This window comes from Sturnira hondurensis, unplaced genomic scaffold (assembly GCF_014824575.4).
Source record: "Sturnira hondurensis isolate 20B ecotype Veracruz unplaced genomic scaffold, ASM1482457v3 Scaffold0018525, whole genome shotgun sequence".
Lineage (NCBI taxonomy): Eukaryota > Metazoa > Chordata > Mammalia > Chiroptera > Phyllostomidae > Sturnira > Sturnira hondurensis.
Window position 1 is genome coordinate 8616963 of NW_028091156.1, and position 27769 is coordinate 8644731.

A 27769-nucleotide genomic window follows, 5' to 3' on the forward strand; every position below is an offset into this window, starting at 1 on the left:
TAGAAGTCTGGAGAGAAGTTTATTGGAATTAAATACATATGAAATTTGAAGGAAAACTACTTTTAATTTCTAGCAAGTTGATCTTAAGTGCTGTTTTCTTCTCTGTTATCCTGAGAGAGAGAAAATCCAGGATATAGTTTCCATTCTTGCTACTACCCAGGGCTGCCTTGTGCACAGCCAGCCTAGAGGAAACAAGACATTATTTATGAAAATATGACTATCAATGAAAGCCAAAATTATAGTTCAGTGCAATGAAGTCAGAGAAGCCACTTCGCTTGACATGATTAATTGTCTGATGCAAACATAAAAAACAGTATATAAAAGATTCAAAGAATTAAAAGGTCACTTTACCCTGAAAAGTTCAGAGGAGACTTTGGGATTGCTTTGCCTTAAACAAGGGTGCTATTCAAACAGAAGGCATGAAGCAAAAATAAAATTATTATTATTATTATTATTATCCAGTCAAAGAAACAAAAGTTACGTTGAAAACATCTGATCGCAAGTCTCTGCTTCAGGAGGTAGAAAGGGGAATATTTTTCCAATCTGTGACCATTTACGAGGCTGACATTAAAGGTGTTTTATTCTACAAAGTCCCATCAGCTGCCTAGCAGAGCCAGCCAGTGAGCTGGCCAGCAGTGTGGGTCCGGGGTGCCAGCAAACACAAACTAGAGATTGACAAGGCCCCCTTCCATCCTGCGCCTTGGGGAGATAGGGCCCCCAATGCCTCCCCAAGAGGGGCAGCTCCCCCCAGAGTACCAGGACCAGGGAAATGACTCAGTAAATGGCAGTTGTTATGATCTGAAATAATATGAGGAAGAGAAAATCCATCCATCAAGATACCTTTGTGCTAATGTATTGACAGGATCCTACTGGGAGAGACAAGTCCAGAATTGTTTTTTTTTAAGATAAAGTTTTCCCTTCCCTCCTTTTCCCTTCCTTCCCTCCAACCCCTTTCCCAAGAACATGTGCTTCTTAACACATCCTGTTAGTAAGAGCATGGTCCTTTGGCTGCTGACTTTGGAGTCCAGGTGGCCTCCTGGGGCAAGCAAAGCGAAGTCAGGCTCTTGGTTGAGGAGCCTGTCTGGAGATAGTCGGCTCATGTAGAATATTCCCTACAGTCCACCACATTCCGGCGATACCTCGTGTAGCAGAGGACACCTCGGTAGGCCACCCAGTGATGTCACCACTGGATTTGTGGCATTGCCTGAGGCCACCTCACCAGCATCCACAAATGCAGCTGAGGTGATAAGGCCACACCTCCAGGACCCGCCCTTGTGATGTCACGTGAGCCAAAAGGAGGATGGGCCCGTCCCTGTCTCCAGACATTGTTCTGTGACTTCTCCCTACGCCAGACCTAGGTTCTCATCTTACTAATCTTGGGTAATTTCTGGTTGACAAGAAACTCAATATAGGCCCCAAATTAGCTTTCTAAATAGTGCAGTATACATGAAACCGTGTCTAATGTTCTTTCTTCCTTCCTTCGTGGCCTACAACATTTGAGAAATGCAATAATTAGCACATGTGAGGCCGAGCTGAGCCAGGACCTCAGGAGACCCAATCCACTTGTCCTTTCTGCCCAGAAGTACCTGGCCATCATACCTCACACGCTTTGCCATCTTTCCCTTCACAGAGTGATAATTATTTATTAGCGGAATATATGCTTATTATAATCAGAAATTAAAGTTGTTAGGGACCTGTGCATCCAGGTCCCTGTGGCTGGATGATCACATCTGTTAGAAATAAATCACTTCAAAAAAATTATATTAGTCTCACAGACGGTCAAGAAATGGAGCGAGGGGAAGAAGGGGTGACTACGGTGAGGAAGCTTGGTTTCCAAATCCGGCGAAGTGGAATGCGGTCAGGATGTCGCTGGCGCATTCCCACCACGTTCGGACGTCACCTCGGTATTTCTCCTCTTTGAACCCAGGTGGCCAATTAACAGTGTGGCTCTTTATTCATCACAAAATAGGCCAGCTAAATTGACTGGTTAGATTAGCTAATAGGACTTTTAGCAAGGAGTAGAATAAAAAACGATGCATGTGGAAAGACTGAAAGGAAAATCATTGGGGGGATGGTGGAAAAAAAACCTGAAGGAATGTTCCTCTGAAATGTATCTGGAGTTTCCATGGGAAGTGAGGTAGTTTCACAGGGGAGATTCCCTTTGACAAGTTTTCTTCCTGAAACATGTTCTCTTTAATTCTCTCATATGCATTTCCTTGGAGTGTCTTTCCTTCCTAAAGTAGAAAGACAGTTTAAATTACTTTCAGCAATTACTAGTTTCATTAGGTTGTTTCGATGGGTCTTTTTTCAAGAAGTAATGTCATTTGCAGCCTGTCTGGTCATCAGTCCACAACCCAGCAAATAACAAGCCTGTGACCTTAATCTTGTAAATACGTATCACTTTTTTTACTGTGAAAGAACATAAGAAAACATCATGTAATGGTCTATGGAATTAAAATTCTGTGAAAATATATTTATTAAACATTATTAGCTTATGCATTCTAATTTTGTGGCCAAAGATTACATGCTTCTATAGATGTGACAATTTGTTTCTTTAAATCATGTTTTTATTTTCCCTCTTGTTGCAAAGTGCACCTCAGAAACATAAGCTGAAAGACAGTGAGGGTTTGAGGGTTTTTTAACTGATGCAACATTAATTCATCCCCATGACTGGAGAGTCTGTAGAAGCTGATAGAGGTCTCCAAAAAAAAACCAAATTCTGAACTCTCAGCTTCAAAGTTCCCCCCAAAATAGTGTTGATCCTCTTTGTTTCCTAACTTTTGAATGACTAGTGATTCTTGTTCAGAAAATTGAGGGTCTACCTCCAGGGGCATCTAAAAGAAATGATTCCATGGGGTACTTTTGAACATTGAAGATCTCATGTTAAAAGTCAACACTTCTTTTGGTACTGAACGTTTCTGAAGGAAATGACTTCAGTGGCAAGGCACGTGGTCTCCAGAATAGTTTCGCTTTTGAGCCCCTGAGCTAAGGGCTCTGCTCAGAAAGGTCTGACTCCTGTGTTTCCGTGAGGAGAGTGCCCCCTGCTGGATGTGTCTCTATACCACAGGTCGCTGCTAAGACCCAGCCGCCCTCTGGGTACCAGCGGAGTCAGCAGTTAAGATGCATCTCAGCAAAGGTTTTTGGAAAACCCTCGCCTCCTACCGTGCTGGAATGACTGGAAGTGTGGGAGTAGCCATGATTCCCTCTAGTTTTCTTTTTACGGCTATATTATGGCACCCTGTTGGGGCATACGTCTGAGCCTTTCCCGTGCCCTACTTTGAAAATGCCCAGATGGCGCCTGCGTGCTCCGGTTGGGATTGGGCGTCACTCATCTTTCCTGCTCTGTAGTCTGCAGGGTTATCAGAGAGGAGACGAGAAAAACTCTGCCACTTTTCAGATCCTCTCCATCTGCTTCTAGGCACCCACAGAGGACAGGGCACACTGGTGAAGGCAATAGTGGCTGTGATAACTGAGCTCCACCTCCCGGGGCCGCAGAGCCCCCGAGCAGTAACAGATTAGAATGACTGGCGGTGTAAACATTTTTGTACGTCACCCAAACCACCTATAAATGCACCTTTCTTCTTCACTCTAGTTTTAAGCTTAATAGACCATTTAAAACCAATCATTCAACCTGAGAAATATATTTTTTAAAAAAGTGAATAAATATAGGGAGCAGTGGAACTGGTGGAAATAGCCCAGGTGCACAGATGTAGCATGATTGTTCTGACACATGCATTTCGTAGGCCTTTCGTCTCCAACCCTGTTCCTCAGGGCCACCTGGGCCGTGGCCATCAGTCCCATGTTCATCTAGAGTCATCTGCGCTTCCCACTGGGAAATTAGTCAAGGGGGTGAGATGGTTTTTATACAAATTATCTGTAAGCATTTCTCTTCCAAAAAATATCACTGGACTGTGTCCATCACAGTGACCTGAATTACTTTGTTTTTATTTTAGAACTTTATTCATGAGAGAGTAGTGATGGGATTTTGTTTTGTTTTTTCAGAGGAAAATGGCTGTGCTCTGCTTCCCTTCTTAAGGATTGCTTGGCTGGAGGGAGGGTGCTCATACAGGGCAGCTGCCTCCGAAATGTGTAGAATGTGCAGTCCTATGAGCAATAGCTCTTGGACCACACAACCCATGATATGCATATTTACTTATTTATAAATTATAAAATTTGTACTAGTGAAAAATTATTTACAGTATAAGAAAAAATTTAAAAGGGATAGATATGGATAAATCATCAATAGATCATTAGGTTAATCCTGAGTTACTACTATTATTGGCTAATATCTTAAGACATAGTATAATCTTTATTGAAAGATTCGCCGTTAATAATATTAAATGTCAATCTATTTTCCAAATAGTCTCTTTGATCATTTCCAATTTTCTGTCAACTTGTGATCAAATATGCCTGGGCTGTTCGTGTTTGTGCCTCATCCTAGGGCTGACAAAGGGCTTGCGTCACGAGAAGTATCAACCCAGCCATTTCCTTGTTCTTCATGTATGTATTTATAATCAGTATTGTATGTGAATCATGGCTTTCCATTCTTTCAGGAATGTTGAAAGTCACCCATGTTTCCAAAGACAGTATATTTAAAACCATTAACACACTTTCCATGGCACCATAAACTGCAACGTATCACTATCTCCTCCAACTGAAAAACCCCATTCTTCCTTTTCTGGGGACTAACTCAGAACTTAATATATTTATTCTTTCATTCACTCATCCAATCAATATGCACCTAATGCATGCCAACTGGGTTTACAGCCGTGGGTAAACCAGATGAAAAAAATCCTTCCTTCTTGAAGCTTTTTATTCTAGTGGGGAGACAAGGACCATGTATGTGTGAGGGGAGGTATCAGAGGTGCTCTGTCAGCCAGTCCGGGATGTTACGCTGGCCAGTTTTGGGGGAGACTTGCCTGTTGAGACCGGAAAGGGGGTACTTCAGGTGAGAAAGTCAGGGAAGGTCTCACAGTCAGGTGACAATGGAGCAGAAATTTGAAGGAGAAAGGAGCAAACCATGTAGTTCACTGGGAGAAGACTGCTAGTTCAGGAATGGAGATGTATTTAGGACTCTGGGTTTGGTCCCTGAGTAGTCCAGGTAGGTTCTAGGACTCATCAACATCTGTACTGACCTTCAGATTAGGATGCCCAAAGGTCAGGTTCAACCACTGACCTTGCTTTGACAGAGAACTGCGTCACTACTTGGGGGCTATAAGGCTCAGCCATCAGATGAGCTGTGTAACATAGACATTCCCCAGTTTTTAAGTCTGTCCTTTGGGTCTATAACTTTCACATACTGGCAAATAAATCTTCCTGCAATGCTAGCTCATCCCCTGGCTATCTAACATCATTCACTTTTTTTCTTTTATAATCTTCTAAAACATAGGTGGCAAACACAAGGCCTGAGGGCCGAATCCGGCCTGCCACCTCGTTTTATCCAGCCACATCTTGGCACCTTGTTTCTACCGAGTGCCAAGCTCTCACTTAACAGTTAAGGAGTAGTTACATGTATCCAGTCCTAATATTACATTTGGCCTCTGAAGGCAACAACAAGGCTGATGTGGCCCCTGGTGAACATGAGATTGACACCTCCGAATCTTAAATGTCTCCATATCCCAGGCAAACCAGAATAGGACTCACTCACTGTGAAACAGAGATGTCTTTTCCAATTACTGTATCCAAGTTCAAGCCCAAGTGTCTCTTGGTAAAGTCCCCAACCTTTCTGTAGATTTTTTCTCTTTTTCCATAATCCCATTTTCACAGTCGATGACCCCACCTTGAAAGTAAATGTAACCACCCCACACATCCCATATACAATAGTGGGTTGAAGGATGAGCATGGATATCTGTTGCATAACACAACTGAGAAGAGAAATGGGTATTTATTTCTTAATAGTCCCATAAGTCATTGATGGTATGTGGCTCCCTCTCCTATCTCCCCAGTGAGTTTGGATTATTTGGCTGATGAGATCGGTGAAACTTCTTCCTGATTGGTCTGAGTTCTTGGCGGCCTTGCCTTCTTCGTCAGCGTGATGTGACCTTCCATGCACCTGGCAACATGGTGAAGGATTTCCAGGCTCCTGCCTAAGCTCCCCAGCCTCTATAATGTAATGGATGTAAGAGCAACAGCATCCTTATTTGTCTTACCAGTCACCCCAGCCACGAGTCTGGGGTTTTATTGTTGTTTCGTCCTGACCCAGTGATGTACGGTGATCCAAATAGCGAGGCGACAGTGCTCTGCTTTCAGTTGGGCGGGACCATTATGGAGCCTTTCTGTCCCAAATCTCTACGTCAGCAGCATCCGGAGTCTCAGACGTGAAGACTCTGTACAGAGTACAGTACATAAAACTTCAGCCAATCAGCCTTTGGGTCTCACTGTGTTTGAAAAGATGGCCCTGCTCCCTGCCTTTCTACCCACTTTCTTCTGAGATCTTAGCCTCGGAGGTGAAGGTCAAATTGCAAACTGTACGTTTCCTTCTGGCTCTAAGATTTTTAGGGGTTTTATCTTTGTGGTAATTGCTTCAATCTTGCATTGAATGATATAATGCACTTCTGTCATATAAATCTAATCCATTCCTTCATATTGATACATAAACCTTGTCCTTTCCGTGGGGTCTTGTGTAACTACTTAAGCCCAAACGTACACCTTCCATGCTAGTTTTTATGTGTTTTTACAGTGGTTTCATGAATGTGAGCCTCTCATTCCTAATGAGTTGCAGTTCCTGAAGTCCAGAACGTACATGCTTCTACTTGTCCACTCCCTTTAGTGCCAAGCACCAGGCTGGAAGAAAGTAGATGCTAATTAAATATTTGACTGTGAATTTGACCCTCGGACCACAAACCAATCCTAGCATTTTTCTTTGCGGAGTGTTTTAAACCAAGCATAGAAGTGAACTCAAACTACCGCCGTCTGAAATCAGCAGACGCCTGTGCCTTCTCTGCTGCTTCCAGTGACAAGGAGCTGGTTCAGAGCACTTTTCTGGAGTGCCTTCAATGACCCTGGCCCTTTCAGAAAAGTCATCTGGCTGAATCCTTACAAAGGATTCAAAAAAAAAAAAAGTGGAGAATTTGCCTGAGGTCTCTCTCATCTAAGTGACAGAAGCAAAACTGGGACGTGGGTCTCTTGATTCTCAGCTGATTGTGTTTTGATTAAAGCATCTCCACTCTGAAAGGTTGCCTCCTTCTCCAGACATTAAGTCACGGGGTTTTTCTTGCATACAAGACATCATGATTGCTAACGCAAGCCAAGAAGAATAATAAATTGTAGATCAATGTTAATAACGCATTCAAAGTGCCAAACTCGCAGCACACTTTCTATCTTCGGCGACAAACTTTTTCCCAGTTTTGTCCCAATGTTTAATAGGAATGACGATGAGAAATTGAAAACTAAAACCAATTTTCATTTGATTTACCTAAATGAAAATAAGAACCACGGCTTCAAGGTCTCGGAACAAATGAAAGTTGTTTTTAGTTTTAATTAAGTATGCTTTGCTTAAGTACATTTTCTCTTAAGGTGTAATGGCTAAACTGTGATCATTTCTTTTTGTTTATTCATTTAGAATGCAAATAAAAGCAGATAATCAATAGATCATTATCTAAAACTAAAGGACTTACAAGTTAATAAGCTTGAGTCGATACATATTCCACAGCGAAGTGCTCAGTGCTGAACCCACCATAATTTGCTTCGCACAAAACTGGTTGACTTAATGCTTCAGTTTAATTCTAATATTAACTGAAACACCCAAAGAAAAAGAAAGTTTGAGGTCCTTTTATTAAAATGTTTCTTAAAGACTTTATTTGTTTATCTTTAGAGGGGAAGGGAAGGAGAGAGGGAAAGAAATATCAACGTATGGCTGCTTCTCGTGCGCCCCCTGCTGGGAACTGGCCTGCAACCCAGGCATGTGCCCTGACTGGGAATCGAACCACGATGGTCTGCTTCACAGGCCCGCGCTCAATCCACTGAGCTACACCAGCCAGGCCAGAACAATTCTTTTTTTTCTCCAATATAGATACATTTACAAGTTGAAAGCCACGACTGGAGGTGGCAGTAGTTTTAGTGGCGAGTACCTTGTACAGACACTACTGATGTTGAGGAGCTGGATCTGATCGTACCTCCAAGAATAATTTCTTTTACTTTTTACCTGGCTAAGAGATTGTATTATGAATGGGTGTTAGAATGGTTGTGGCATGGTGTTAATTTTAGTAAGATGATCATATGTAAATCAACTTTGGTAAGGGCTAAATTCCACCTAGTCGTGATACCTCTTTTAAATATACTGTTGGATGCTATTTGCTCACATTATGACTTTTGTGCCTAATCTCAAGTGATTTTGGTCTATACAACAGACCTTTATTGTTCAGTTCTTGTTTAATTGTGATATTATTCGAACATCAGGTATTGAGTTTGGTATCTCGCCCTTTTTATCTATTTTCTGGAACACTTTGTACACAATGTTATCTGTTACTCACAGAGTTAATTACAAAGAATAACAAAAAAACCTTCTCTGATGAAATCCTGTAACCTGGGCTTCTTTAGAGTAGGGGCCCAGATTCAGGGCTTTGTTTTATTTTATTTTAAAGCTGATTGAGTTATTACTGAGTGCATGTGTTAATTTTTTTTCTATTTTTCTAGAACTGCCCATTTTACGTTTGTTATCATGATACTGTTCCCGTTTCTCATTTCCAAGGTTAACCTGCATTTGGTTCAGGGTCCTCTCCTCTACACTCCTTGGACTCTCTCTAACTCCCTTCTCACACTGTTTTTTAGACTCTCATCTTAGACTCACTCTACACCAGGGGTGTCAAACTCATTTTCACAGGGACCTCATCAGCCTCATGGTTGCCTTCAGAGGACCAAATATGATTTCAACTCCTTAACAGTTAAGGGGTAGTTACATGTATACAGTCCTAAATTTATTTCAGCCCTTTGAAGGCAACTGTGAGGCTGATGTGGCCCCGGGTGAAATAAGTTTGACACTCCTGTGTCTACACACTCTCCTTCACCCTGCTCCTTTATTTGAAATTCTGTCCATATTCAGTGACAACATAAATGTGTTCTGAGCGCTCACTCCATGCCAGGCACAATCAGAGACACTTGGGATGGAGCAGAGAATAAAACAGAGACAGGCCCCTGCCCTGGCAGAACTTACCACCGGTAAGTAAAGAGACATATAAATAATAATCATAATAACCAAACAGATTCTATAATATGTTAGAAGGGAGTGATGAGTACGTTGGAAAGAAAAAAAGAGAGAGGACAAGCTTCAGGTGTTTCAAAATGGGAGGAGAAAGAGGAGAGTGGGCAGGTTGCATTTTTTTAAATAATTTTTTTTAAGATTTTATTTATTTATTTATCTTTAGAGGGGAAGGAGAGAGGGAGAGAAACATCAGTGTATGGTTGCCTTTCGTGCGTCCCCTGCTGGGAGTTGGCTTGCAGGGAACTGGCCTGCAACCCAGGCATGTGCCCTGACTGGGAATCGAACCGCGATCCTCTGGTTCGCAGGCCCGCGCTCAATCCACTGAGCTACACCAGCCAGGGCGCAGGTTGCATTTTTAAATAGGAATCACTCAATGAGAAGACAAGGGACAGTTACCCTTGCAGACGTGTAACCAAAGTGAGCTGCAGGCAGAAGAAACCACCCGCCCAGGGCCCTCAGTAAATACTATGTGCTTAATCGGGGACTGATTAAATACCAGGCTGTGGCTGGAATGCAAGTCTGTTAGGTGCATTTTAGTACAGTGTTACTAGTTTTGCCATCAAACAGATTGCCAGAGTGTGCACATGCTTAATTTTGATAGATCAGAGGTACTGCTTTTTAATATCTAGCCTGCCACATTCACATTTAATTATCACACATTTCATTTTTCTCTCCTCTTCTCCTTTGAAAAGTGAATCATTTTGAAACCTATTCGCCTCTCCCCATCCCCAGTATTTTTATGGTAGTTTAGGCTCATTGTTCCTTGTGCCAGGACTCTGTATAAATTAAATGGATACCTCCCATTGGTGTGTGAATCGTCTCCATTTTGCATTGGCCCCACCCCATTATAAAACAATGGACTCCGATGAGAAGAGAACATATCTCCCTTTTCCATATATCGGTCCTCTTTTACGAGCGCAGATATGTGTGGGAGTAAAGACACTACCATCCCCACAGGACTAACAAGTGAATACCCCACACTGAACATTTGAAGTTTGGAGTTTACAGTTGTTAACAAGAAACAGCCTCTGACTAGTCCGTGGTAATTCCCGGACGGGAAAATGAACTTTTATACTTCACTGAAATCTTTTCTATGTAGCCCTCTCACATTAGTTAGAACCCTGAGTGGCAGATGTTTTCTGTGTGGCCATCAGTAGCGTCCTTGACCTAGTCCAGCTGCCGGATAGGTGTTTCACAGGCATTGGGGCAGTTTGATTGTCAAGGGTGCAGGTGGCTTGACCCAAATGTGTCCGCATGGCCAGGATAAAACACAGTCCAGGTAGACATGACCTCGATAGAGGATCAGGACTGCGGACAGGATCATTGGCCTCAATTCAGGTGAGTGTTATAATCCCCACCTCAGAGGGTCTCACAAAGCAAACAGTTGTGTCTAAAGAATAATTACAAATTTTAAAATATAGGAAATATTCATCAAAGATGTTTTAAATCTAAGAAAATATTCTTCTGTGACTTTCTATGGATACGACAGTCTACACTTATTGGCGGAATGACAATGAGACAAACGGACAAATGGATTCTTGACAGATTTGGTTCTTTCCCCAGTCACCGAGCGGGGCCAGCACTGCAACAGGGAATAATTTTATACTTCCTTCACTGTCCCTTCAAATTGCATTGAAGAGCTCTTTACACGCGATTCTTAAATTTTCTTGCCTAATGGTACTCACTGCTTTTTAACAAACGTAGCCCAGAACTTTAGGGTAAAATTCACAGACGTGTCCAACCTCTGGTCAGCGACAGTGTCCGCTCTTCCTGTGCACCCGCCGTACTTCAGCGGCATTCACACCCCCGCTCTTTCTTCTCTCCGCCATTCCAGTCCCTCATGTATTTTTACCCACTCAAATTCTACAGCTTCCTGACTTATGTCAGATGCCAACCGCCAGTGACATCTCCCCCAACCTCTCCCTTCCCAGTCAGAAGAACCCCCTCAGTATTTCCCCGCACTCAGCCATAGCACTTGCCACACTCCAGGTTGTGTGTGTCTGTAGTCATGGATTACAATCGGTCACTATACGTTATCGACTCCTACCACTCAGGAGCCTGATATCCGTCTTGTGTCTCCCACGGCAATGCCATGGAATGTTGTACATGCCCGCTTCTCAAAAGGGTGTAGAATAGTGAATGGAGCTGTTGGCCAACAATACTGTGTGTTTCCACTGCCATTGTGGCAGCTGTGATGCCACCTCACAGTGCCACCGGGCACATACACAATTTTCACTCACATGAGACAATAAATCATGCACCTAATGGCTATTTTTTTCCTACCTTTCTTGAATTGGGAGCTGACCTTTAATTCAGAGCTACTCTGCACAGGTGCGCGCGCCATCACCAAACACCATCTTTGACCCACCAGCAGGAAGTTCGTAGGCAGTGATAAAGTGAGTGAGTTTGCCAAATCAGAGGACACCTCCTGATGGTGCTAATATTTTTCAGACTGGGATGTCTCGTACTTAGATAACCATGGGTAAGTGGTCAAGGTTGATATCTGGCTGTGAGTAATAAAGACATCATTCCATATTATGATGAATTTGATTGTTATGGATCAAGTACTAGCTATAGACCAACCTTTGGGGAACTCAAACATTAACGTTATAAATAGTAGGGAAAATAGCTCTACCAAACCTAGGCCTCAGATTATCCAGCTGTCAAGGAATCAGTAGAAATATTTTATGTAGACGTGTCAGTATCAAAATGTCTTATCAGTCACGGAGACACGTGATGCACTCTGTCCGAAGCCATGAGTTTAGGCAATGGTAGAGATCTTTTTCCACTTCTCCGGTTTTATCTGTAATCAAAGCCAGAAACCTGTCTGCAACCCCTCTCTGATTTTATAATGACACGGTAAACTATAACTTATGCCAAAACCAAGGGGCAGCAGCCGGGGGTTCTGCTAAAGAAGACAGAAGTCGACGTGTTGAAACCTTGCTTCTTCTGGAGCTTCCCTGTGCAGGAAAGCAGGTACCAGTGTGACGTGCTCTCTAGGACCGGGCATTCACAGAAACTGCAAAGAGAAAGGAATCCTGCCGCCCGGTCAGGATTTGTAAGCCTAAAGTCAGCCACTGTCGAGGGATAAGGGGCAGAGAAAGAAGCAACCCCATCAATCTGACGGTCCATGAAGTGGCTGGCGACCAGGACGATGAATGCTTTTCAAGCATAACAAGCACCCCGAACACTCTGCAGATGAGCACATCAGTGCCTGCACCTCACTATCGGGGTGCAGAGTAGGAGAGGGGCGGTGGGGGGAGGATTCCTGGGGGCCACGGTGAGCGGGTTCAGTGAAAATGCACCACAATGACCAGGGGGGGAAAGCTCCGGAAACTGCTGGATCACCAGATCGATGGGCTCGGAGATGACGAAGTTAGGTTGCTTTTTGCCGGTTAAACATTTGTGCAGAGTCTCCCCGTGCAGCCTTTTATTGACAGCTCCAGATCGATGGTCATTTTTGATCATTTTCAACCTACATAAACCTATTGACCCCCCAGCCACCTCCGGGGCGCTTCGAGGTGTCAAAAATAATCAGAGAAGAGGCTGTAAAATTGTCAGACTTCTGAAGACGCCAAGCGGTTTCGTGTGCCCCCAGGAGCAGAGAGGAGAGGCGAAAATGCGGTTCAAATGGCCAGCAGAACCGCCCCCCGGCGGCCTGTTCTAGAGGGTCTTTCTTGTTTGGGTGTCTCAGAACAGGGCGCACTGATTCATATCCAGACCCCGAGCCTTCCCCACGGTAGTCGAAAAAGGGAAAAAGAGCCGAGTCTCATTGGAAAGAGTAGGCTGTGGAGAAAAGATTATTTGTTTGTCTTTGTGGAGTCATTCTTTTCACCTGCTGCCAAACAAAAGTAGTTCATATACTTCTAGAATATACACTATGCATATTACGTGGGTGTGGGCATAAAGAAGCAGCCCAGAGGTCAGGGATAACAGAGAGAGCGAGAGAGATTGACGGATTGGAGAGAGAGAGCTCTATCAACCAAAAGAATCAGCAGGACGGAAGAGTAAGGGGGTGGAGTGAACCAAGCAGTGACCAAGAAGAGAACGAAGTAAGCATATTGATTAAAACAGTCGCCACAGGGGAAGACAGGAAGGGAGGAACGGAAGAGAGAAAAGAAGTAAAATGATTTCCGTGATGAGATTTACAAGTCGGTCAGTCAGAACGCTACGTTTGCAAAGGGAGGAATTCAATCCAAAACAGTAAAGACGGTGAGTGCTCAAGCGAATATTCTGAACATAAAGAAAACAGCACGTAACCGAGAAAGCAAGACACAACCCACTCCACGGAATGAGCTCTGCCCATGATTCTCACACAGTGAACTTTGGGGCTGGAAATCTACTCAGGAAAAAAGAATAAAACTGTTTCCTAAAATGTCAAAGAGTAAATTGGTAAGGGTTGTCTTGCCATTTTAAAAGTTTCTTCATTTAATGTTCATATGGCCTTTACTGAACATGGACGAAAAGCAAGGCTATTAACGAGATTCATTTAAAGTGTGCGTGCGTGTGTGTGTTAGTTCTTCAGAAATAACAAATTAACATGGGAACTTGTCCTCAATATAAATGTATGATACAGAAAAATTCTTAACATTTCCAACATGTGATTGTTTCTATAGATTTTTTAAGAAGTAGACCAAATTAAGCAAAACAGCTGTTGGAATCACGGTTTGTAGGAGCAGACCTCTAAACATTCCTGTGCCCGGCAGGGGGGAACTTGAACTTGAGATATATGGAGGCCTTCGTTCCACGTTAGACGATGAAGGCTTTGAGGCTAGGGCATTTGGAATCCCTCTGCTTTCAAGGATCTAAGCTGTAAATGTGCAGTAAAAGCATCTATAATGAAATCGGTTGTGTTATTCTTGTAATGGTTGCCCGGCCTGCAGTGGGGGACCCAGTGCCGGTGGTTAATCATTAACGACTCAGGCCACCAGAAGTGTTTGCTAGTATTGCCATCTAGGGGCTGGATGGAGTTCTCAGCTCCGAAATAAACGGTCATTGAGCAGGTGCTGCTATTGACAATGTGCATATGTTTTTGCTTTATAACCCACATGCTTTTCCTGTTTCTTATGACAAAAGCTATCTCTAAATGTCCCCAACAGTCTACCTGTTTTAGAGATAATCTGTTAGAGGTGATTACTATTTGCTTTGTACCTTATGCCTGTTTTGGCATCTATTACTGAATCCTCTGAACAAAGAATTTTTCTTTTTTGCATTATTAATCTTGTCCATGTTTGCCCTATTTCCACAGAAAGGGAATCATTCATCAGAAAAGAGTGTTTGTAATCGGGACTTGTAGCATCTTCCGATTTAATATTCATTGTGGTCATTCGAGTTCTGTGCAGTATTTATCTAAAGGACCAATCCAATGTTGTGGAGACACAAGTTTTAAATATTTATGATCGAACTTTTAATATTTTAAAAAAGAGAAATTAGTATTTCTGTAAAATTTGTTTCAGAGTCTGGTCACTTAGCAAATGTTTAAATATTAAACGATTTCAGGAAGTTAGTATGTAACATAATGGCACTTATTGAAACAAGAAAATTGACTTTTCTAGTTTCTAATAAGTAAAGGAAATTATAGTCTCTGTTTGTGTTTAATGCATAATAAGAAACATTAACACAGTTGAAACTTAAAGATTGTGAGGAAACAATGTCAAAAATTATTTCTATGGGTTTGGGGGGTTTTCCTATTTTTTGTGGGCGGTGGTTCAGTTTGATTTTGGCACCTCGTTTTTAGATTTTATTCAAAATGAAATTTGGATGCCTCCACATTAAGAAGAATTTCCATACACATAACTTTGGTCCTCTTGGGTACCTCCTCTCAGAAATAACTCTTCTTCTCCACCTCCTTGTCCTCCTCCACGCTCACCAGGAAAAGAGGACAATTTTCACATTTAAACATCTAATCGACCTCACACACCATTAAGTATAAATATCCTCCTCAACCAGTCAAAACTTCCCCACAGTTCACCGCATCCATGCATATGGCGCACAGCAGAAAGTGCGTGTGTGTGTGTGTGTCCCTGTACCCACATTACGGGTCCAGTTGCAAACAGAATTCCCATCTGTAAACACACATATCTCTCCAGGCCAGATGGAGAAAGAGCACCCCAGACTCTTTCAAAACATTAAGATTCTTAGCTCCAGTTAAGTTATGCAAAATCTGTTCACTGTTGCTCTCTGAGCAGAAAAGAATAATTCTTCCATTCTGTGTTTTTTCTTTTATATCCACAAAGACCACATTCTCAAAGCTTAGCTAACAATTACTTTTAGTAAGTTTTATAGTTTCAGTTGTGGCGTTGTTGACAATGACAGTATTTCCGCATTTGTATTAGTGGGAGACTTCTCTAAGGGTGTCTCTGCATTTAACAGTCCAGCTGGCCTGTTCTTGTTCTCTTGTATTTGTAAGACATAAATACCCACAAAAGAATGAGAGAGGAAGGTGAGGGAGACGGGGGGGTGTCTCACATCCAAATGAATAGTGTGGGGAATTGAAGAGAATCAAAGTCATTTAGACTAAGTCTCCACTGATTCCACTGTGAGCTGGGTGGTCTCTCAGGCATCACAGAACTTTTCAGGTAATACAAGATCTGTCCAGAAAAAGTCCCTTATTTTATATAACAAGAACAATTTGTGTGACATCACTGGAGCTTGGCAGCCAAGGGGCGTGGACTGGAATGCACACGCATGAACAATGAGGACTTCACTGTGGTAGTCAGTGGGGACAGTAGATGCCATTGAGTGAGCATGTGTGCTGTGTGGCCATTGCATTCAAAGTGAGCTACCAGAGCAATGAATCTGCATCAGATTTTGTGTTAAGCTTGAACATTCCTCTGTGGAAATTATTTGGGTGATTCAGAAGGCCACAGCTATAGGCAACTGGTGATGGGCAGCTTCATCACCACAACGCACCCACTCATGCATCAGGTCTCATACAGAAATTTTTGGCAAAACATCAACCAACTTATCCAGGTGACTTGGCCTCCCTACAGCCTAGATTTGATGGCCTGCAACTTCTAGCTTTTCCCAAATCTAAAATCACCTTTGAAAGGGAAGAGATTTCAGACTGTTAAAAGATTTAAGAAAATATGACAGGGCAGCGGATGATTACTGGGAGAACTGTGTGAGGCCCTGAGGGGACTTTGAAGGGGACTGAGGTGTCATTGTCCTATATACAATATTTACTGTATCTCGTATTTTCTTCAGTAAATGCCTCTAGTTTTCATATTGCATGGCCGGATACCTTCTGGACAGACCTCCTATATCACAACTTTTGTGTTACAGGCTCTGAAAAAGCAAGGATCCCTTCTGATCCACACTTGGCATGTGTCTGAAATCACACAACCAGGGTGTCAAGAACAAGAGAAAAAAAACACATTGTTTTCTTAACAATTCAAAACTCTTTGCTGCAATATTTGTGCCACCATTACTGATGTGTTTTAGGGGACAACTTTCCAGCTCATTAGCTGTTTCCCAAAGGAAACTAACCTGTCCCTTTTCATTTAGGGAACAAGCCATCAGGCCCACCTGTTTGGGTTAGAACCCTTCACAAGGTATCACATTGGCATTGTGGCCGTCAACCAGGCAGGAGACGCTTCGAGCCCCTGGACTCCAGTTCAAACCCTAGAATCTTCCCCAAGTGGACTGAGCAACTTTACCATCCAACAGAGAGAGAATGGCCGGGCCTTGTTACTGCGGTGGTCGGAGCCTGTGCGGACCAATGGTGTGATTAAGGTAACCCCCCCTCCCCCTGAACACGAAATCACATTGGCTGTTCTCCAGATAGACTGAAGGGCCCTGATGTGCCCTCAGGTCACAGTGGGAAAACTCCCTTCTCGGTTGGTGTGATTCTCCTTAGTAGCTTCTCTGGGCACTTAATCGTAGAACGGAGAGAAATAGCTCACACGTGTTATGCCTCCTATGAACCCAACCCTGTTTTCAGCTCTCCATGGAGCATCTTATTTGATCATCACATCAGCCCTACTGGGTAGGCACCACTGAGCCTCCTGAGACCTGTAGAGACTGTGTAACCGCCCAAGCCCACCCTGCAAATGATCGAAACGGGATCTGAAGCCAGGATGTCCCACCAGAACTGAACTGAGTGACTGTGTTCTTAACCGCCTCCTGAATTATCCTGCTGAGTATTTTGCCTGAGCCTTAAACAGAGCTTGCCAAGCAGAAGACAGGAAGTCCCCCTAACATGTCTGTTACCTCTGCCTTCCATATGTGGCCATGAGGAGCAGTCTTGTAATGTCACACCTGTGTCGCCTGCCTGTGAGCCCAGAAGAAGTTGAACCATCATCACCCACGTGAAAGCTGCCCCTCCTCCCCCTTTCCCATGTTTTCCCCCAAGGTGTATGGCAGCCCACGTATCAGTCTGTTACTGCTTCGGCCTCTGGTCCCCGCTGGCCCAGGACTGCCACTCACACCCTCACCCCTCCTTCTGTGGGTCAGGACCGTGGAATTCCACAGCCTGCAGCTGCTGTAGCCACTGCCCCTCCCTCACCTCTCTGCTCACGGTGGCAAAGATGCCCCCTTTCATTCCACAGAGAACAGTGAAGACTAAGCTGTGACTTTGCATAACTTTTCCCTGACAACCTTGTGAGTGGAATGACAGCAGGAAATCACCTACAGCAATGACTTGGATCTGTCACCAGGTCTCCCAGGCCCGGGGCCACCCCTTATGGGGCCTCCCTGCAGGGACCTCCCAGCTTAGTACAATGGCTGCCTTCCTGCCAAGCCCCAGGCCTGCTACACGGGGCAGAAGCAAGCCCCGCCCTTCCAGCCTGCCTACGTGGGACAGAGCCAGACCCTCCCTACTGTGGGGCAGGAGGCTGGAGCCTAGATTCCGGGCCCTTAAAATCCAGCCCCAGCCCTAAGGGGACAGAGAACAGAGAACAGAGGCTCTTCCCTCACACCCATCATCAGTGCTTCTGTCCTTGCGAGTGTTTCCTCCCTGTCCCTGAGTCAGCCTCCTCCTGGCATGACAGACAGTAGGGATGATATCCTAGTACCTCAATTTCCATTTCACCAAATATTTGTTGCATTTTTATTAAGCGCCAGGCATTTATTCAGGAGTGAGTGAGACAGGCAAGTTTCCTGCTGCCGTAGACTTGTCTGTGTGTGTACATAAATGTGGGGGTACATACCAAAAAGCAGAAAGCTAGTATACCAATAAACAAATAAATTTCCATGTGATGAATGCGGTAAAGAAAATTAAACAGAATAATGCAATTATGCCAGCTCAGGCTACTTTAGAATGAATGATCATTTGAATTGAGTTGACATTTGAGCTGAGTCCTGAATGACAAGACAGAGTCAGTCATGCGAAGATATGAGAGCAAAATGTTCCAGACAAAGTGAGCAGCGACTGCAAGGCCTGAAGCCAGCAATGAACTTGGAGTGTTCAAATAAAGGGAAAGAAGCCAGCGTGGTTGGGGCATTAGAGGGAGAGCACATGGCACCGGAAGAGCTTGGCGGGGGACAGGGGGTGCATTGTGTCCATCCGTGCGGGCTGCGATAAGGCCTTTGGAACCGATTCTGTGTGTGATGAAGAATTACTAGAGGGTGTAGGCAAAGGACTAGCAGGCTCGATTTTATGTTTTTCGAAAATCACTCTGACTGCCCTGTAGAAAATGGACTACAGGAAGACCAGTAGAGTTTGGAAGCTGTTAAAGGATTCAGGTAGAGTTGAGCATGGTGTGAAACAGAGTGGGAGTTGTGAAGGTTGAGAAATACGGCTGGATTGGAGATCTATTCAGAGGGTAGAGATGACAAGATTTGTTAAGGGACAGGATGGGAAACAGGAAGTAAAAGCAGTACTTCAGAATGTCTTCTGGATTTTGGCCTCCAGTCACTGACTGGGAAGGTCAGGTTGGAAGATGCACAGATTTGAGGGGGCAAGCAGACAGTTGGAGGTACAAGTCTAGGACTCTCTCAAGAGTTCTCCACTAAGATTGATACATTGGGAATTTATTAGCAGACGGGTGGTGTTTAAAGGCATGAGCCTGGGGGAGCTGAGGGATGGGAAGAACGTAACTAGCGATGATGAGGTTTGGGGGTCAAGAGGAAGATGAGTAGTCAGCAAAGGAGACTGAGAGCAGGCAAGTAAAGTCGAAGGAAAAGGGAATGAGTGGGTGGTCCCGAAAGTGAAGAGAAATATGACAAAGGCTCTTGAGAGATCAAGTGAAATGAGGGCAGAGACATGACCTTGGATTTGGAGATGAGGATGTCACTGTGACTTGACCAAAGGTGGAGCAAAGAGGTGGGAAAGCTGGTTGGGACGGTTGGGGAGAGGATGGCAAGCCAGAGAATGTGGACAGTGACCCTGTAAAGAATCACAGATGAAAACGAAAGCAGAGAAATGGGGTGCTATCTGGGGGACTGTGGTGTTAAGAGATGTTATTTGAAAAGCAGTGAAAGATATGAAAGTGCATTGAAACCCTTATGGACATGACCCAGTAGAGGGAAAGAAATTCACGATACAAGAGATGATGAGAATAATTAGGGAGTGAAGTCTGTTGGAAGCAGGGGTGGGATCCAGAGCTCAGGGGTGGGATCCAGAGCTTCACTAGGGACAGAGAGCCTTCCTCTGTAGCAGAAGGAAGGAGGGAAGGAAGGAAGGAAGGTCAGTCGTGGAATGCCAGAGTCACATGGACATGCAGCTGATAGCATACCACATGAGAACACATCTTCTAAACAGCTTCTTTCTCCCAGTCCCACACGTGGTGACGTCCATGACCACCTGTGACTAAGGGAAGGGGGTGTTGGTGGTTAGCGGGGAGAGAAGGAGATATGAAATCATCCCTTTGGAAAATGAGAGAGCAAATGTCAGGGAAATAGACTAGGATTACCCATTGGCAATTGTCTAGTTAAAATGTATGGTAAGAAATTTAAAGTGAGGCCAGTCAGCATACTTGAATGTTTTTCACCAAACCTAGTTAGGAGCTTAGGTGCACAGGGAAGACTGAATTTAACACTGGTTAGAGATTTGCCAGGTGGACATGCAGGGGCCAGGGAATCACAGAGAATTCCAGATTGTTCATAGAACCTAAGCATGCTTCAGGAAACACACTATTCCCCTTCTCAGGTATGTGGTCTGGGAGACAAGAAAATCACACCAAAGTACCATAGTTCAATCTACAAAGGTTTCCAGAAGTCTAAGCTATTTCATCTTGAATAACATTAAAGCTACCAAAATTACAGGCTAGGTTAAGCTTTCCCAGGAACCAGTGGCAGGGATGTGTTAACCCAGACCTTCCTCCCAGGCACTGGGATTTGCATCCCAGGTCCTCTTAGAGACGCCTTCCCAGAGAGTCACTGCCATTCACAGGGGTGTGTCCTCGCAGGTGCGCCCATGCAGGAAAAGGACAGGGGGGGGGGGCGTCACTGCTTAAAAACGTCCACATCCAAGTTGGGTCACTGCTCGTTTTCCCCAGTGAACAGTGGACGGTGTGGAATGCGAACTTGCTCTGTGCCTGTATGGAGGGTGTTCAGATGATGTCCCCCAGAGCGAAAGAAGTACAGGACTCGCTCCGAAGGAACCATGGATTCCTCCATGGCCTACAAGAGGAAAGAGAGTGATCAGTTGCATGTTCTAGTCGCCCAAGTGTGTTTGTATATTTTTGTGTATGTGTCCATGTGTGTGTGTGTACACACACACACTCACACTTTCAGCCTTGGCACCTGGTACAAATGCCGAAGCATGCAATACCGTTTCCCAGTAAATGCCATGGGAGATAGACGATGTACATAGGACTGACTTAACCTACTCAGAATGAAACTGGAAGTCCTTAGTATCTGTCAGATAGTGAATTTGAATACCATTGCCTATTTCTAAAAGACAGAATAGGACGAAACCCCACGAGCACTCTCTTACGTCCAAGAATCGCATTCAGCAGCCCTTAGTTTGTAGATATATACACTACACGTCTAAGTAATATGCAACCTAAAATGATAAAACAGGAAAATGTGGCCCCTCTTTCTGTGGACTTTACATCTTATTCCCCAAATCAATATCGCACTGTTCTTTCCAGATTGGGGTCGCCAAAACAAGGAGTAGCAGTGGGGAGAGTTTAAAGGGACAAGATAGTGACACCAAGGAATCACAGCCTGCGGGTCATCTTCCCTTTGCTCCTCTTCCTCCTGCAGACATACCACGTCTTCAGTGACGGGATGCTGGAGTACACGGGCTTGAATCGCCAGTTTCTCTTCCGGCGCCTGACCCCTTCCACGGCCTACACGCTGACGCTGCAGGCCTGCACCCAGGCGGGCTGCGCGCTGTCCGCGCCCCAGCCTGTGCGCACAGACGAGGCCCCGCCCCAAGCTCAGCCGCCTCCCCGAGTCCAGGCTGCGGGCTCCACCAGCGTGGAGCTGACCTGGTCTGAGCCCGTTCACCCAAATGGAAAGATAATTCGCTATGAAGTGATTCGCAGGTGCTCCGAGGAACGAGCTTGGGGGAATCAGACCATCCAGGCCGATGAGGACATTGTTTTCACGGAATATAGGACGGAAAGGAATGCCTTTGTGTACAACGACACCGGTTTGCAGCCGTGGATGCCATGCGAATATAAAATCCACACGTGGAATGCAGCAGGCCATACCTGTAGCTCGTGGACGGCGGTAAGGACCATGCCGGCGCCTCCTGAAGGTCTCTCTCCACCCGAGATCACCTGTGTCTCTCTGAGCCCCCCCAGACTGCTGATTTCCTGGGTCCCTCCAGACCAGCATAACGGCGTCATCCAATCCTATCGGCTTCAGAAGAACGGGGCGCTCTACCCTCTCAGCTTCGACGCTGTGACTTTTAATTACACCGATGAAGAGTTGCTCCCTTTCTCCACGTACAGGTACGCGGTCACGGCCTGCACGAGCGGAGGCTGCCGCACCAGTACGCCTACCAGCACCGTGACTCCGGAGGCTGCTCCAGCAGGGGTTGGCCCTCCATCCCTGCGGGCCATCAGTGCCACTCAGATCAATGCGTCTTGGTCAACGCCATCAATCCAAAATGGAAAGATCACCAAATACGTGCTCAGGTGTGATGGTCAGGAGTACCTTGCTGGGCAGAGCCTGTCCCTGCTGATCGCTCACCTGCAGCCTCACACGCAGTATAATGTCTCCCTGGTAGCCTGTACGCGCGGAGGTTGTGCGGCTAGTGTGTCAGGATCTGCCTGGACCATGGAGGCCCCGCCACAGGACATGGACCCCCCCAAATTGCAAGTCACGGGCTCTGAGTCCATTGAAATCACCTGGAAGCCTCCCAGAACCCCAAATGGCCACATCCAAAGTTACGAACTTAGGAGAGATGGAAGCATCGTCTACACTGGCCTGGAGACTCGGTACCACGACTTCACTCTCAGCCCAGGCGTGGAGTATGGCTACACAGTCACTGCCAGCAACAGCCAGGGGAGCATTCTGAGTCCGCTCGTCAAAGATCGAACCAGCCCCTCGGCGCCGTCAGGGATGGAACCTCCCAAATTACAGGCCTGTGGTCCTCAGGAGATCTTAGTGAACTGGGACCCCCCAGTGAGGACCAACGGCCACATCGTCAACTATACCCTCTTTGTCCGTGAGCTGCTTGAAAGAGAAACAAAAATCATACACGTAAATACAACTCACGACTCGTTTGGTACACGGGCATTTGCGGTAAACCAGCTGGAGCCATTTTGCAGGTGGGTAGTAGCTCACTGTAGGTTTGTTGAGAGCAAGCCACTATCTCTTCTATGGTGTGAGCCCTGAGTCTGTTCAGGTACAGACGCTAATAGCCAGATATGTGACATCCCCAACCCCCATCCACTTAGCCATTCACAGTGGGTGGACCACATCCTCATCCAGGGACCACCTGTTTGCATAACTTCTGGAGAACAAAATTCATGCAGGTGACATTTGGAGAGTCAGTCCCCCCCCCGCCAGAAATGTCTGCACCTCACAAACTTGGAAAAAAGTAGCACAGAGATGAGGTCATTTCTTAAATCTAGTCCCTCCTGAAAATAGGCCCCTGGACCATTCTGAGAGCCTCAATGGGGTCAGCGGACATAGGCTGAGGAGAAATTAAGGTATTATTATATAGAATTTTAAAAGTGCCAGTGAGTGAGAAGTATTACCAGCTCAGGTTGGACTGACCCAAAATTAATTCTGGGGGCACCCTTGTCCTGGAACCTGGCTCTTCTTCCAAAGAGAATGACGCTCCTCTGACTGTTTCTTCAAGCCCCTGGGGTTGGTGAGGATGGTCAGGACTCCCTTGCTGGCTGGTGTCTTCATGCCCTTGGGGCTTCTCAGGACAGGGCCAGTGGTCAGCTCATGTTTTCTCAGGGGCCCCTCCGGGCTCTCTGTCCACTCAGTCATGCTCTCCACGTGCAGGAACCTGCCCTCCACCCCTCTTGCTTAAAGAAGGGCCCAGGAGCTGTCCCCACCACATTTCAAGCCACTTGCATCCCCAGAGAGAAGAGTACTAAAAGACATTTTATGCTTAAATTTTAGTAAAAAGAACAGAACCACTTAAAAAAATTAAAGGCTGACTTGATTTCTAACCACCGTTGGAGAAACGCGGCTATTATTGTAATCTACTCGTGTGTAGATTAGAGCCTTCTATAATTACGTCTGTTACACAGTGCTGTTTAAATGATGCGTTCACAGTCTTCCGCATCTACTCATGACAGTTATTTAGGGTCGCGTTAAATATTAAACAGTCATTAAAGCTTCTGCCAGTATCTTCTATGGCGAAGCCACATGCTCTGCAGGTTGGCTTTTATTTTTGCCTGATTCGGGGCATAATAGGGCCACGTTAGTGCAGACTCTGTGAGCTGTGTGCTTGCCCTTTACCTGACTGGTGCCTGCACGTTTTGAAAATCATGTCAACGAGCTGCTCTTTGAAACTGTTATTCAGAAAGATTTCTGGAGGAGAAGAGTGTTTTCAGGTGTGAGAGGAATACTTTTCCCAGGCTGAAAAAAAAAAAGTTTGCTATATCTCATAAACCTAGCAATCACATTTAAGGCAAAGAGAGATGTCTCTCTTTACTCTCCACAGTCACTGAAGATATACGTGACATCACTGACTTAAGTCAGAAGGTCACTTGTGTATGAAGTTGGGATTCATGTACGCTTGGGTTTTCTCAGCAGTTTCGTGTTTCCTGATTAGCGGGACCTCCTGTGGGCCCCCCACCTCCGCCCACTCTGTTCAGTAAGGAGGAGGAGATGGGGGATCCCTGAGTGGCAGCAGGAATCTGACCCAGAATTTTCGGGCTGCCACAGAGGCTTCAGAAAACAGACAATCCAGTTGTGGAAAATCAGAAGTGACTTCAGAGAATCTCTTAGAAGTCAGATCTATACACAGCAGTGGATTTGTTCACCACTAACCTGGTAGCCCCGTCAAGGTACAGATGGGCATGAGACGAGAGAGAAGAAGAACTGAAAGGGGGAAGGAAAGACATCTCAGAGAGTGACAAGTGTAACGAAGAAGGGGAAAGGGAGCCAGCAGTGACTCAAGGGAAAAAGACACAAGGCAGAAAATAGAAGAGAAAAAGGCTGACCTCAAAAGAAATAAAGGGCCAAAGAAAGATGCTTGAGGGCAAGTGAGGGTCACCATAACATCAGAGGTTGGGAGCATGGGCACAGAGGCAGAAAGCTCTCATTTGCAGCCATAGGCACTTAAAGCTGACCAAAGCTGACAGTCCCTGGTATGTAAATAGACCTTGGCAAGTGGCAGGAGAAACATCACGTAATTGATTGGTCGAGTTTAACTGGATGGTGATAAAGGTGTCTCGGCGATGGATCATCAAGTGTGCAGATGGGTTCACTCTGGCCCCGGCAGGTGTCTGCGTGGTATGAGGGAGCCTGTTGTACGATGTCAGGGATCAGGTGAGGACACTGGTTACCGGGGAGGCCTGAACCCCATGGTGTTCCTTCATGACCTGGAAATGTGCCTGGGGAAACTTTCAGCTCCAGCTGCGGGGTAGGGAGAGCCCAAGGCTGCTGCAAGCTGATTCGGAGTCCTCAAGACCTGCCTTCTTCATCACTGTGTTCGGCATTTCCACAGACCGAAAGAACACACGTGCAGGACAGAATCTTGAAAGCATATGTATTCATATACTCCCGCTTAGGGAAGGATCTCCTAGGAAATCTAGGACAATTTAAAATGTTCGTCTTGGCTGGTGTGGCTGTGGATTGAGCACCAGCCTGTGAACCAAAGAGTTGCTGGTTCAGTTCCCAGTCAGGGCACATGCCTAGGGTGTGGGCCAGGTTCCCCAGTGAGGGGCATGCAAGAAGCAACCACACATTGATGTTTCTTTTCCTCTTTTTATCCCTCCCTTCCCCTCTGTCTAAAAGTCAGTCAATTAATTCATTAATTGAAACGTTCTAGAATTTTTAGGGAAATATGACTCATTTACTTATTTTTAAAAAGGGTCAGCCATCAACGAGAATAAATGTAAACTTACTTGCCTTTTTATCCCCAAACTCTTGGCCTTTTAAAGATTCTTCTGACGAAAATCTGCTTTGCCAATAATGGGTCATTTCTGCCTGTGTCCTGCAGGTATGAAGTGCGGGTTCAGGCCTGCACCTTGCTGGGATGTGCGTCGAGTGACTGGACACGCACCCGGACCCCTGAGACAGCTCCTGCCATGCAGCCTGCCCCACACCTGGAGGTGCGGTCGGCTCCAGGGGGGCTCCAGCCCACGGTTTCCCTTTTGTGGACAGGACCGCTTCAGCCAAATGGACACATTTTGTACTACGAGTTGTACCGAAGACAAATTGCAACCCAGCCTGGACAGCCAAGCTCAGTTCTAGCCTATAATGGAAGCGCAAGCTCATTCGTGGATTCCGAACTCCTGCCTTTCACAGAGTACGAGTACCAGGTAAGAACTGTGTGTTATTGGCACCTCACACTGCAGTTGTGCACACACGTCAGCACCTGCCTATGAAAAGCACTGGCAATTTGAAAAGCTGCTTAAGGAAATACTTAAGGGCTTAAGGAAGTTAATAACAACCCTTTGAAAATTTCTGAGCAGTAAATGAGGGAGGAAAAGCCATATTCACTTGCCTTCTTCATTGTCTTGGTTCTTGATCCGTGGGCTTGTTATTCCTTCCTAGGTTTCAGGCAAAGTATTCCCATGGCTCATGGATGAAGTGGTTCCTGTCATTCAGCTTCCCTTTACCAGAATTTTGGTAGGAAATACTTCTTGTTAAAGATCACTTGGAAAATAGCTCACTTATTGTACCGAGAGAACATGAAATCTCTATTTGATGCATCTCCAGCATCTCCAGCCCTTGTGCGCAAGAAAGATGTGGAATGTTAAGAGAAAGCTAGAGGAAAATGACCAATCTTTGCATGGGGGTGAAGCAAGTTTAGTCCAAGGACGGCCTAAAGAGTAGGACTTTGCATGTCTCTAAAAAGCTAAGAATTAAGAAAGTATTCTGAAAGTATTTGGAAATCTGCAGAGGACTTGTGTTAGGGTTGTTTCGTTTGGCCATCAGAAGGCACCTCCTGTGTTCTTGTAAGGGCAGCCCCATTTCCTGTGGGGGAAGGACTCAGTTTTGCTGGGAGTGTCCATCAGTGCCAGACTGTCCCCTGGCCTAGTGGTGGGCTTGTGACTCAGACTCGCCTGGGGCTTGATCTTCAACAGAGTGACTCAGAATTTTCAGAGTGGGGGTGAGAAGTCCTGATAAAATACTCCTACTCTCCCTGTGAAACTTTTCCTTACCCCTGCTACTTCCAAACATCATTCTCTAACCGGTCTTTTTTTCCCATATCCTCCTAATAATTGCCCTTCTGCTCAAGTTGGGGTCGGCCCCCCTCACTTGCAGTCAAAGAGCGCTTACTAAGTATCAGGCACAGTGCCCAGTGCCGTTTGCCAAAAGAGAAAAGTGAGCCTTGAAAAGCTTGCCATACCCAGAAATAACAAAATCATAAGTCACCAGAACAGGATGAGCAAATCAATCAAGAGTATATTTTGAGCTAATAATGTATGGGACAAATTACCCCATGAAATTAGTAAGAATTGAAAATGTAGATTTTTGAAATATTTGGAGAAACACAAATCCCTAATTCCTTGTTTGAATTTCTAAATGTAAAACTCTCTTAAACACAAGTTTTTTTTTTTAAATCTGGTTTGACCAAACTCACGTGGCAACAAAACCCAATCTAAACAAATTTGAGACTATTCATAGCATTTATGCATCCCATTTAATGAGACTATTTATATATTTTCCTGTAGAAATACTGTGGTTTATTACCCGATGATTCTGGAGACATAACAGAATATACAGTGTATACATTTTATTACCTTCGCAAAATCTAAAGAAACAAAATGATTTTGAAACACACAGGGCCCCCGGGATTAGGGTAAGGGTTGTGGTTTATGTCACAAAGTAAGAAAATGCCTGTTGACGCCTCAGTTGGGGAACGAATACTGTGAGGAGCAGCCAGAACCCACATGGCCACCCTTGTTCTCATTGTCTTTCCCGAAACATGTCACGCTATCAAAGACCCCTCTGTTTTCCATCGTCTCCCCCTCTTATGAATAAAACTCTCCTTGTGAAAGATCTAGGCAGCGTCAGCATGAAATCTTTGGATTCTAA

At 45.1% G+C, this 27769-nt stretch overlaps 1 protein-coding gene across 1 annotated transcript in view; it reads left to right on the top strand.

Moving 5' to 3' along the window:
- Positions 1-27769, top strand: part of USH2A (usherin) — a 530092-nt gene that overhangs the window by 448563 nt on the left and 53760 nt on the right. Inside the window, exons 62-64 of the mRNA XM_037069500.1 lie at positions 16706-16933; positions 21350-22866; positions 25725-26046. Of these exons, the coding sequence (XP_036925395.1) occupies positions 16706-16933; positions 21350-22866; positions 25725-26046 (2067 nt within the window). The remainder of the gene's footprint in view (positions 1-16705; positions 16934-21349; positions 22867-25724; positions 26047-27769) is intronic.